Source organism: Oncorhynchus mykiss, chromosome 1, assembly GCF_013265735.2.
Source record: "Oncorhynchus mykiss isolate Arlee chromosome 1, USDA_OmykA_1.1, whole genome shotgun sequence".
NCBI lineage: Eukaryota > Metazoa > Chordata > Actinopteri > Salmoniformes > Salmonidae > Oncorhynchus > Oncorhynchus mykiss.
In genome coordinates, this window is record NC_048565.1 from 92,903,468 (window position 1) to 92,915,857 (window position 12,390).

Genomic DNA, 12,390 nt, shown 5'->3' on the forward strand with positions numbered 1-12,390 from the left:
GGAGGTAACAACGCAGCGAATAGAGGATTATCACAATTGATAATGTAGTGAATAATGGATGCAACAATGCAGCTAATAGAGGATTATCACAGTGATAATGTAGTGAATAATGGATGTAACAACACAGCTAATAGAGGATTATCACAGTTATAATGTAGTGAATAATGGATGTAACAACGCAGCTAATAGAGGATTATTACAGTGATAATGTAGTGAATAACGGATGTAACAACAGAGCTAATAGAGGATTATCACAGTGATAATGTAGTGCATAATGGAGGTAACAACGCAGCGAATAGAGGATTATCACAATTGATAATGTAGTGAATAATGGATGCAACAATGCAGCTAATAGAGGATTATCACAGTGATAATGTAGTGAATAATGGATGTAACAACACAGCTAATAGAGGATTATCACAGTTATAATGTAGTGAATAATGGATGTAACAACGCAGCTAATAGAGGATTATTACAGTGATAATGTAGTGAATAACGGATGTAACAACAGAGCTAATAGAGGATTATCACAGCGATAATGTAGTGCATAATGGAGGTAACAACGCAGCTATTAGAGGATTATCACAGTGATAATGTAGTGAATAAGGGATGTAACAACGCAGCTAATATAGGATTATCACAGTGATAATGTAGTGAATAATGGATGTGACAACACAGCTAATAGAGGATTATCACAGTGATAATGTAGTGAATAATGGATGTAACAACGCAGCTAATAGATGATTATCACAGTGATAATGTAGTGAATAATGGAGGTAACAACGTAGCTAATAGAGGATTATCACAGTGATAATGTAATGAATAATGGAGGTAACAACGGAGCTAATAGAGGATTATCACAGTGATAATGTAATGAATAACGGAGGTAACAACGGCTGCTTGTTTGTTAATAAATGTGAACGTAACACACCGACCGTGCTGAAGAAATACGTGTGTGAGAACGCATCATTAAATATAGTGTATTACGTGGTAAGGACATAGTGAGGCACCGAGGCCTACTGCACGATGCAGATTGAGACTTCTTAGTTGATGTAGGTTAGAAAACTATCTATCGGTTGCCTCCCTTCACATCAGTAACCACAGGAAGTCAGACAACAACCACATGACAGCGAGGGGACTCCTGCAGAACAGAGAAGACTCCTCCGCCTCCAGCTTGACATTAAAACTCTTTCGAATTGTCTCTTCTCAACAACGCCTGTATGTGCAAAGCAAATCAGTTTCACTTTGTTCTTCCAACCCAGGGCTCACTTGAAAAAGACGTCGATCTCGATGCCACTTCCCTGGTTACAAACAACGGATCAACAACATAACGAAGACAAAGACTCATTATTAAAGGTGACCGGACCTTGTTCTTCCAGGATTCCATTCGGTATTTTCTTGTCGACTGCTGTGACGACCTCCTTTCTCTGGTTCCTTATCCTGCCGGGTAGAGAGAGAGAGAGAACAGGAGGAACAGGAAGAAGACAGAGAACAGGAGGAACAGGAAGAAGATAGAGAACAGGAGGAACAGGAAGAAGATAGAGAACAGGAGGAACAGGAATAAGATAGAGAACAGGAGGAACAGGAAGAAGACAGAGAACAGGAGGAACAGGAAGAAGACAGAGAACAGGAGGAACAGGAAGAAGACAGAGAACAGGAGGAACAGGAAGAAGACAGAGAACAGGAGGAACAGGAAGAAGACAGAGAACAGGAGGAACAGGAAGAAGACAGAGAACAGGAGGAACAGGAAGAAGACAGAGAACAGGAAGAACAGGAAGAAGATAGAGAACAGGAGGAACAGGAAGAAGATAGAGAACAGGAGGAACAGGAAGAAGATAGAGAACAGGAGGAACAGGAAGAAGATAGAGAACAGGAGGAAAAGGAAGAAGACAGAGAACAGGAGGAACAGGAAGAAGATAGAGAACAGGAGGAACAGGAAGAAGAGAGAGAACAGGAGGAACAGGAAGAAGAGAGAGAACAGGAGGATGACAGGTTAATTAAAGGACATAAAGGGATACATTTTTACCTGCGACTATTAGTCAAGTTCAGTACAAAACAACAGTTCTAATAACTAACAGTTCTAATAACTAACTGTTCTAAGTTCTAATAACTAACAGTTCTAAGTTCTAATAACTAACAGTTCTATGTTCTAATAACTAACAGTTCTAAGTTCTAATAACTAACAGTTCTAAGTTCTAATAACTAACAGTTCTAAGTTCTAATAACTAACAGTTCTAAGTTCTAATAACTAACAGTTCTAAGTTCTAATAACAAACAGTTCTAAGTTCTAATAACTAACAGTTCTAAGTTCTAATAACTAACAGTTCTAATAACTAACAGTTCTAATAACTAACAGTTCTATTAACTAACAGTTGAAGTTATAAGATCTAACAGTTATAAGTTAAAACATGAGTTATACGTTATATAAAGCACACAGATACGTTGGTATGGTACCATCTGAAACTGGAAAAGCTGTTCTTTCTCATTAGAGTCCAGGGTTGATGAGATCACAGAACACAGCACTGCTAGGTTACAGCCACAGCAGGTCTCTCTCTTTGACTTCAGATCGTTCATACTAATGCGCCTGGCTGTGTAGTTCACTTTTACTGTGGCCAGCGTGAGGCATGAACAACTGCTAGTGGTTCATTTCCTGACTGGAGGCTCCGCCCTCTGCTGATTGGGGAGAGGAAGGGTGACGTCACCTTGGCCCTCGCCCTGTCTGGCAGCACACACACACACACACTACCCCACCCTGTGACTGGTACGTTACCTGAGGAAGTACCAGGCCAGCAGAATGCTGATGACAAGCAGCACGGAGAAGACCAGCACGGTAGGCAGGATGTGGGAACTCTGGGACTTCGTGTCTTCTGGAAAGGAGAGGGAATAAGGAAGAGGCAGAGGTTATGGACCCCAAACAAAAAATCTGTCCTTCCTCCGAAAGTGTGCTCTTGTTCACTTCCCTTCATAGATTTATGAAAGGAAATAGCGGAACCCTCCCTCGAGTCTAGCCCATGCCTCCACCAACCCAATGTAGTGAACGAGTACACACTTCAGGAGGTAGCAGAGGTTATTGGGGAGGATCCAGACAGCAGAGAGAGGAACAGGAAGAAGCCTGTGGTAGAACAGAGAGTTGAGCGTAGCAGTACAATTACTAGATAGGTCAAAAGCCACCTCAGATCATGAATGTCCTTTCTAGTTATTATATTTCTACGTGGCTACAGAGAGTCGAGCACAGGCCAAGTGTTGAGCAGTGTTCAATAAGACACACTGTGGCAAAAACGTTTTTCCCCCTTCCCAACGGACAACAAAAACAACCCTTTTCTGATTGGGCGACAGCAGAAAGCACCTGTCTGTTTCAGAGTGTTTTCTTCCGTGTTGTCCCAACTGAACACAACCCTACTCTGGTGGTTGCCAGGCGGGAATTAAGGTTGGCAGGCAACTAGACCCATTATTATGGTCTGGATGGAGGCCTGATTTAAGATCTGCCTTGGCCGTGTCCCAAATGGCACCCTATTCCCTATATAGTGCACTACTTTTGACCGTAGTCCTATGGACCCTGAGAAAAAGTAGTGCACTATATTGGGAATAGACTGCTATTTGGGCCGGAGACTTAGTCTAGAGAGATAAGTATCAGGGACAAGCTCCTCTAAACCTGAGAGAGAGAAGGTCTGGGCTGGTGTTAAGGGTTTGGGTTATCTCATTTTAACCTGAGAGAGAGAAGGGCTGGGCTACTGTTTAGGGTTTGGGTTATCTCATTTAAACCTGAGAGAGAGAAGGGCTGGGCTACTGTTTAGGGTTTGGGTTATCTCATTTAAACCTGAGAGAGAGAAGGGCTGGGCTACTGTTAAGGGTTTGGGTTATCTCATTTTAACCTGAGAGAGAGAAGGGCTGGGCTACTGTTTAGGGTTTGGGTTATCTCATTTAAACCTGAGAGAGAGAAGGGCTGGGCTACTGTTTAGGGTTTGGGTTATCTCATTTAAACCTGAGAGAGAGAAGGGCTGGGCTACTGTTTAGGGTTTGGGTTATCTCATTTAAACCTGAGAGAGAGAGAAGGGCTGGGCTACTGTTAAGGGTTTGGGTTATCTCATTTAAACCTGAGAGAGAGAAGGGCTGGGCTACTGTTTAGGGTTTGGGTTATCTCATTTAAACCTGAGAGAGAGAGAAGGGCTGGGCTACTGTTTAGGGTTTGGGTTATCTCATTTAAACCTGAGAGAGAGAAGGGCTGGGCTACTGTTTAGGGTTTGGGTTATCTCATTTAAACCTGAGAGAGAGAAGGGCTACTGTTAAGGGTTTGGGTTATCTCATTTAAACCTGAGAGAGAGAAGGGCTGGGCTACTGTTAAGGGTTTGGGTTATCTCATTTAAACCCGAGAGAGAGAAGGGCTCCCCTACTGTTAAGGGTTTGGGTTATCTCATTTAAACCTGAGAGAGAGAAGGGCTGGGCTACTGTTAAGGGTTTGGGTTATCTCATTTAAACCTGAGAGAGAGAAGGGCTGGGCTACTGTTAAGGGTTTGGGTTATCTCATTTAAACCTGAGAGAGAGAAGGGCTGGGCTACTGTTAAGGGTTTGGGTTATCTCATTTAAACCTGAGAGAGAGAAGGGCTGGGCTACTGTTAAGGGTTTGGGTTATCTCATTTAAACCTGAGAGAGAGAAGGGCTGGGCTACTGTTAAGGGTTTGGGTTATCTCATTTAAACCTGAGAGACAGAAGGACTACTGTTAAAGACATTCCCAGCCAGCCATTTGGCCCGTTTACAAATGATAACAACATGGTAAATTACTGGCTAAACTAATCCAGTCCAGTTTAACTATAATCCTGTAATAGTAAAGGAAGTTATGGACAATAGTACCTTATCAGACAGTGGAGGATATACTGTAATGTAGACACAGGCCTTACTGTGTATTTACTGTCTAGAAACAGTTATTACATTTTACTGAGTCAGGAAGAAAAACAACGTCCCAACAAGTTGTTGAAAATCGGGCCTTTTTTTGACCATGTGACACATATGATGTAGTATACTGTCTGTCTCCAGAAGCACATTCTACGGTTCAATTACATCTGTCTCACTTACCTCCTGTCTGGTCTTCATTGGAAGTGTCATTGGTTGATAACGTGATTGCCACCAAAAACAGAACTGGGACCATTGTGACTATGAGAGAGAGAGAGAGAGAGAGAGAGAGAGAGAGAGAGAGAGAGAGAGAGAGAGAGAGAGAGAGAGAGAGAGAGAGCGAGACAGAGAGAGACAGAGACAGAGACAGAGACAGACAGAGAGAGAGAGAGAGAGAGAGAGAGAGAGAGAGAGACAGAGAGACAGAGAGAGAGAGAGAGAGAGAGAGAGAGAGAGAGAGAGAGAGAGAGAGAGAAAGAGAGAGAGAGAGAGAGAGAGAGAGAGAGAAAGAGAGAGAGAGGGAGAGAGGGAGAGAGAGAGAGAGAGAGAAAGAGAGAGAGAGAGAGAGAGAGAGAGAGAGAGAGAGAAAGAGAGAGAGAGAGAGAGAGAGAGAGAGAGAGAGAGAGACATAATAACAGTTATTAACAGGTCAGGTTAAACTAATGGATGATTCATTCCTGATTTTAAAAAAACACACAATGTGAATTAAAATACAATTTATAATACGATCATATTTTCACATATAAACACACTGTTACAAAACAGACATAATACACTGACATATTGACGAGATAAATACTCTTAACAGTCTATAAAGATATATTGATTCTTCATCAAGCATAGTACAACACAACATTCCTACATATTATATTTAAATAGTTTTACAGTATTGATTGAATTTATATATTAAAAGGTTTCCGGTTTGCGCAGTGAAATTATTCAATTTCTTTATTGCTCTGAATCAAAATGTTGTTTGGCCTATTTCTCTTTTCTGTCTGGATAACACATAGATGGAGGCCAATCTATTCCTGTTTACTGAATGTCTGTCTCTTACCAACTGAATACCGTTGTGAATGGGATTCGGGTCAGTTTTGACAGATTGACGACCAACCAAGAGCATTGCACATGACTGTATTCTTAGAGGCAGATCTCAGACCACTCAGACTGCAGTCTTCTGCCAGTAGAGCAAAACACGTTGTCACGGTAATGCCTTCTTTGTCCACAAGGTGGGCCAATAGACTAACGGACCAAACATCACCAAACCATGTCACTGATTACGTTGTTTTTTTGTGTGTGTGTGTGTGGGGGGGGGGGGGGGGGGGACGACACACTTAAAGCATTTCCAATATTCAAATAAATACACGATTGTTCAAATTCCTGTTTCATGACTAGAAAAAATATATAAACAAAATTCTGCAGTTTATGGGGATATTTTCCAGATTTGCATGTGATGTTAAAAAGCAGTATGTCAACGAAAAGCACACGTAGTAAGGTATTTAAGGACAAATAACAGTCCTGTAACCTACTGTAGGACTGAATACACCTCTGTAGGACAAATAACAGTCCTGTAACCTACTGTAGGACTGAATACACCTCTGTAGGACAAATAACAGTCCTGTAACCTACTGTAGGACTGAATACACCTCTGTAGGACAAATAACAGTCCTGTAACCTACTGTAGGACTGAATACACCTCTGTAGGACAAATAACAGTCCTGTAACCTACTGTAGGACTGAATACACCTCTGTAGGACAAATAACAATCCTGTAACCTACTGTAGGACTGAATACACCTCTGTAGGACAAATAACAGTCCTGTAACCTACTGTAGGACTGAAGTATAGGACTGAATACACCTCTGTAGGACAAATAACAGTCCTGTAACCTACTGTAGGACTGAATACACCTCTGTAGGACAAATAACAATCCTGTAACCTACTGTAGGACTGAATACACCTCTGTAGGACAAATAACAGTCCTGTAACCTACTGTAGGACTGAAGTATAGGACTGAATACACCTCTGTAGGACAAATAACAGTCCTGTAACCTACTGTAGGACTGAATACACCTCTGTAGGACAAATAACAGTCCTGTAACCTACTGTAGGACTGAAGTATAGGACTGAATACACCTCTGTAGGACAAATAACAGTCCTGTAACCTACTGTAGGACTGAAGCTATAGGACTGAATAACCCTCTGTAGGACACATAACAGTACTGTAACCTACTGTAGGACTGAAGCTATAGGACTGAATAAACCTCTGTAGGACACATAACAGTACTGTAACCTAGGACTGAAGTTATAGGACTGAATAAACCTCTGTTGGAAGCTGTAAGACATCCGAAGAGTACCAGACTCAGGGTAGGCAGGTGTGTGTGTACAGCTGCAGTGACAACCCAGCAGCATGGTCTCGTAAATTAAGTTAACACCGCCTCCTGCTGCTATGTGCCGCAATGTCCCTGTAACCATGCACACAACCAGAGGAGAACAAAGATCAGAGGAGACCAGAGGAGACTAGAGGAGACTAGAGGAGACAAGTGGAGAACATAGATCAGAGGAGACCAGAGGAGACTAGAGGAGAACAGAGGAGACCAGAGGTGACAGAGGAGACCAGAGGAGAACAGAGGAGAACAGAGGTGACTAGAGGAGACAAGAGGAGAACAGAGGTGACTAGAGGAGACTAGAGGAGAACAGAGGAGACCAGAGGAGGACAGAGGAGAACAGAGACCAGAGGAGACCAGAGGAGAACAGAGGAGATTAGAGGAGAACAGAGGAGACCAGAGGCGAACAGATGAGACTAGAGGAGAACAGAGGAGACTAGAGGAGACTAGAGACCAGAGGAGAACAGAGGAGAACTGAGACCAGAGGAGAATAGAGGAGACTAGAGGAGACTAGAGGAGACCAGAGGAGAACAGAGGAGACGAGAGGAGAACAGAGGAGACTAGAGGAGAATAGAGGAGAACAGAGGAGACTAGAGGAGACTAGAGGAGACCAGAGGAGACCAGAGGAGACTAGAGGAGACCAGAGGAGAACAGAGGAGACCAGAGGAGAACAGAGGAGACTAGAGGAGACTAGAGGAGACTAGAGGAGACCAGAGGAGAACAGAGGAGACGAGAGGAGAACAGAGGAGACTAGAGGAGAATAGAGGAGAACAGAGGAGCCCATAGGAGACTAGAGGAGAACAGAGGAGACTAGAGGTGACTAGATACCAGAGGAGAACAGAGGAGCCCAGAGGAGAACAGATGAGACTAGAGGAGACTAGAGACCAGAGGAGAACAGAGACCAGAGGAGAATAGAGGAGACTAGAGGAGCCCAGAGGAGAACAGAGGAGACTAGAGGAGACTAGAGACCAGAGGAGAACAGAGGAGAATAGAGGAGACTAGAGGAGCCCAGAGGAGAACAGAGGAGACCAGAGGAGAACAGAGGAGACAAGAGGAGACTAGAGGAGACTAGAGGAGACTAGAGGAGACCAGAGGAGAACAGAGGAGAACAGAGGAGAACAGAGGAGACAAGAGGAGAACAGAGGAGACAAGAGGAGAACAGATGAGAACAGAGGAGACTAGAGGAGAACAGATGAGAACAGAGGAGACTAGAGGAGAACAGATGAGAACAGAGGAGACTAGAGGAGAACAGATGAGAACAGAGGAGACTAGAGGAGAACAGATGAGAACAGAGGAGACAAGAGGAGTCTAGAGGAGCCTAGAGGAGACTAGAGGAGACCAGAGGAGAACAGAGGAGACAAGAGGAGAACAGAGGAGACTAGAGGAGAACAGAGGAGACTAGAGGAGAACAGATGAGAACAGAGGAGACAAGAGGAGGACAGAGGAGAACAGAGGAGACTAGAGGAGACTAGAGGAGACTAGAGGAGAACAGAGGAGACCAGAGGAGAACAGAGGAGAACAGAGGAGACAAGAGGAGAACAGATGAGAACAGAGGAGACCAGAGGAGGACAGAGGAGAACAGAGGAGACTAGAGGAGACTAGACCAGAGGAGACCAGAGGAATGTGTCATGTGTAAAAGAACCCACAACCTCCCCTCTCCTGCCCTGCCCTCCCCTCTCCTGCTCTCCCCTCTCCTGCCCTCCCCTCTCCTACTTTCCCCTCCCCTCTCCTGCCCTGCCCTGCCCTCCCCTCCCCTCCCCTGCCCTGTGTTGTGTAATCCTGGCATTGCGGTAGAGGGTCTGGGTCAATAATCATTCCTTGGGTGATTAATAAAAGCTGACATGCCTCCCCCCACCTCTCCCTCATCCCTCCCCCTCCCTCCCCCCTCTACCTCTTCCTCCCTCCTGAGGGAAAGACTGATGGCAGGATTCTAATGAGAGAGGAGTCCCCCCCCCCCCTCTCTCTCTCTCCCTCCTCCTCCCCTCTCTCTCTATGGTCTCTGTGTAAATGTCCTTGGTTGTTCAGGGCCTAGGGGAAGGAGAGCACTGGGAAGTTGGCCATGCATACACTACAGTAATGCTGCTGAGAGGAGTAAGACACACGGTGTGAAACCAGTACTGTGTGTGTGTGTGTGTGTGTGTGTGTGTGTGTGTGTGTGTGTGTGTGTGTGTGTGTGTGTGTGTGTGTGTGTGTGTGTGTGTGTGTGTGTGTGTGTGTGTGTGTGTGCCTGCAGGTACATGTGTGAATGGGGACTTCGGGAAACAGCAGAGGGAGCACCCCCTCTATCCACATCGAAGAGTTTTAAGTTCCTGGGCGTACACATTACAGACACACTGAATTGGTTCACACACACAGACAGTGTGGTGAAGAAGGCGCAACAGAGCCTCTTCAACCTCAGGAGGCTGAAGAAATGTGTCTTGCCACCTAAAACCCTGACAAACTTTTATAGATGCACAATCGAGAGCATCCTGTCGGGTTGTATCACTGCCTGGTACGGCAACTGCTCCGCCCACAACCGTAATGCTCTCCAGAGGGTAGTGAGGTCTGCACAACGCATCACCGGGGGCAAACTACCTGCCCTCCAGGACACCTACACCACCCGATGTCACAGGAAGGCCATAAATATAATCAAGGACAACAACCACCCGAGCCACTGCCTGTTCACCCCGCTATCATCCAGAAGACGAGGTCAGTACTGGTGCATCAAAGCTGGGACCGAGAGACTGAAAAACAGCTTCTATCTCAAGGCCATCAGACTGTTAAACAGCTTCAATCTCAAGGCCATCAGACTGTTAAACAGCTTCTATCTCAAGGCCATCAGACTGTTAGACAGCTTCTATCTCAAGGCCATCAGACTGCTAAACAGCCATCACTAACTCAGAGAGGCTGAAAAACAGCTTCTATCTCAAGGCCATCAGACTGCTAAACAGCCATCACTAACACAGAGAGGCTGAAAAACAGCTTCTATCTCAAGGCCATCAGACTGTTAAACAGCCACCACTAACACAGAGAGGCTGAAAAACAGCTTCTATCTCAAGGCCATCAGACTGCTAAACAGCCATCACTAACACAGAGAGGCTGAAAAACAGCTTCTATCTCAAGGCCATCAGACTGCTAAACAGCCATCACTAACACAGAGAGGCTGAAAAACAGCTTCTATCTCAAGGCCATCAGACTGAAAAACAGCTTCTATCTCAAGGCCATCAGACTGAAAAACAGCTTCTATCTCAAGGCCATCAGACTGCTAAACAGCCATCACTAACTCAGAGAGGCTGCTGCCAACATACTGACCCAAATCACTGGCCTCTTTAAACAAAGTCACTCTAAATAATGGCACTATAATAATGTTTACATATCCTACATTACTCATCTCATGTGTATTTACTGTATTTTATACCATCTATTGTATCTTGCCTATGCTGCTCAGCCATCTCTCATCCATATACTTATATGTACATATTCTCATTCACCCCTTTAGATTTGTGTGTATTAGGTAGATGTTGTGGAATTGTTAGATTACTTGATTACTTGTTAGATATTACCACACTGTCGGAACTAGAAACACAAGCATTTCGCTACCCTCGCAATAATTAACATCTGCTAACCATGTGTATGTGACCGATAAAATGTGATTAGATTTTGACATAAGGGGACATGCTCTCTGCTCGGTGCTCCAACCCTGCTGTTGCTCTGTTAAAAACCTCCCAGGCTCCATCTTCCCCTGGCACTCTTCTGGGAGATCTCACCCTGTCAGAGCCACCACAAACACACACACACACATATACACACACACACACACACACACACACACACATCCACATCCCCAGTGGTTGAGCTCTCTCAAAGGAGCACATCCCCTCTCATCACCAGCGCTCCTCCAGCTCTCTTCTCTCGAGTCCCAGCTCTCCCTCTGTCTAGAAGGAATCAGCCTCTCATCAGTCCAATACAGTCCCATATCTCCCTCTGTCTAGAAGGAATCAGCCTCTCATCAGTCCAATACAGTCCCATCTCTCCCTCAGTCTAGAAGGAATCAGCCTCTCATCAGTCCCATACAGTCCCATCTCTCCCTCAGTCTAGAAGGAATCAGCCTCTCATCAGTCCAATACAGTCCCATCTCTCCCTCAGTCCAGAAGGAATCAGCCTCTCATCAGTCCAATACAGTCCCATCTCTCCCTCAGTCCAGAAGGAATCAGCCTCTCATCAGTCCAATACAGTCCCATCTCTCCCTCAGTCCAGAAGGAATCAGCCTCTCATCAGTCCAATACAGTCCCATCTCTCCCTCAGTCCAGAAGGAATCAGCCTCTCATCAGTCCAATACAGTCCCATCTCTCCCTCAGTCCAGAAGGAATCAGCCTCTCATCAGTCCCATCTCTCCCTCAGTCCAGAAGGAATCAGCCTCTCATTCCCACTAGTCTTCTCATTCTCAGAACTCCTACACTGTTGTATCCCTTCAACCAGTCCTGGCAGCCCACACATTTCTGAAATAACACTTTGAATTAGTCACTGAACTTTATGTTGCAATGTGTTGGGTCCCTAATGTGGTAAACAAGCTCTCATAATCTCTTTAAATCATCCTGATGTCATTCCTCCATTCAGACCTCAGCATCCAGTCACCTGATGTCATTCCTCCATTCAGACCACAGCAGCCAAGTCACCTGATGTCATTCCTCCATTCAGACCTCAGCATCCAGTCACCTGATGTCATTCCTCCATTCAGACCTCAGCATCCAGTCACCTGATGTCATTCCTCCATTCAGACCTCAGCATCCAGTCACCTGATTTAATTCCTCCATTCAGACCTCAGCATCCAGTCACCTGATGTCATTCCTCCATTCAGACCCCAGCATCCAGTCAACTGATGTCATTCCTCCATTCAGACAACAGCAGCCAAGTCACCTGATGTCATTCCTCCATTCAGACCACAGCAGCCTGATGTCATTCCTCCATTCAGACCTCAGCATCCAGTCACCTGATGTCATTCCTCCATTCAGACCTCAGCAGCCAAGTCACCTGATGTCATTCCTCCATTCAGACCACAGCATCCAGTCACCTGATGTCATTCCTCCATTCAGACAACAGCAGCCAAGTCACCTGATGTCATTCCTCCATTCAGACCTCA

At 45.0% G+C, this 12,390-nt stretch overlaps 1 protein-coding gene across 6 annotated transcripts in view; it reads right to left on the minus strand.

The window, feature by feature from the left end:
* The window catches only part of LOC110528622 (receptor-type tyrosine-protein phosphatase epsilon), a 150,713-nt gene that overhangs the window by 34,866 nt on the left and 103,457 nt on the right, over positions 1–12,390 (minus strand). For 4 of the 6 annotated variants that reach the window (XM_036988773.1, XM_036988769.1, XM_036988759.1 and 1 more), the window contains exons 3-5: positions 5,072–5,149; positions 2,771–2,867; positions 1,367–1,440 (exon numbers count right to left, since the gene is read on the minus strand). In XM_036988773.1, the coding sequence (XP_036844668.1) occupies positions 1,367–1,440; positions 2,771–2,867; positions 5,072–5,144 (244 nt within the window). In that variant the 5' untranslated portion in view covers positions 5,145–5,149. Of the gene's footprint in view, positions 1–1,366; positions 1,441–2,454; positions 2,713–2,770; positions 2,868–5,071; positions 5,150–12,390 lie in introns of those variants that run through there. The other 2 variants (XM_036988786.1, XM_036988780.1) reach the window with 2 other exon arrangements.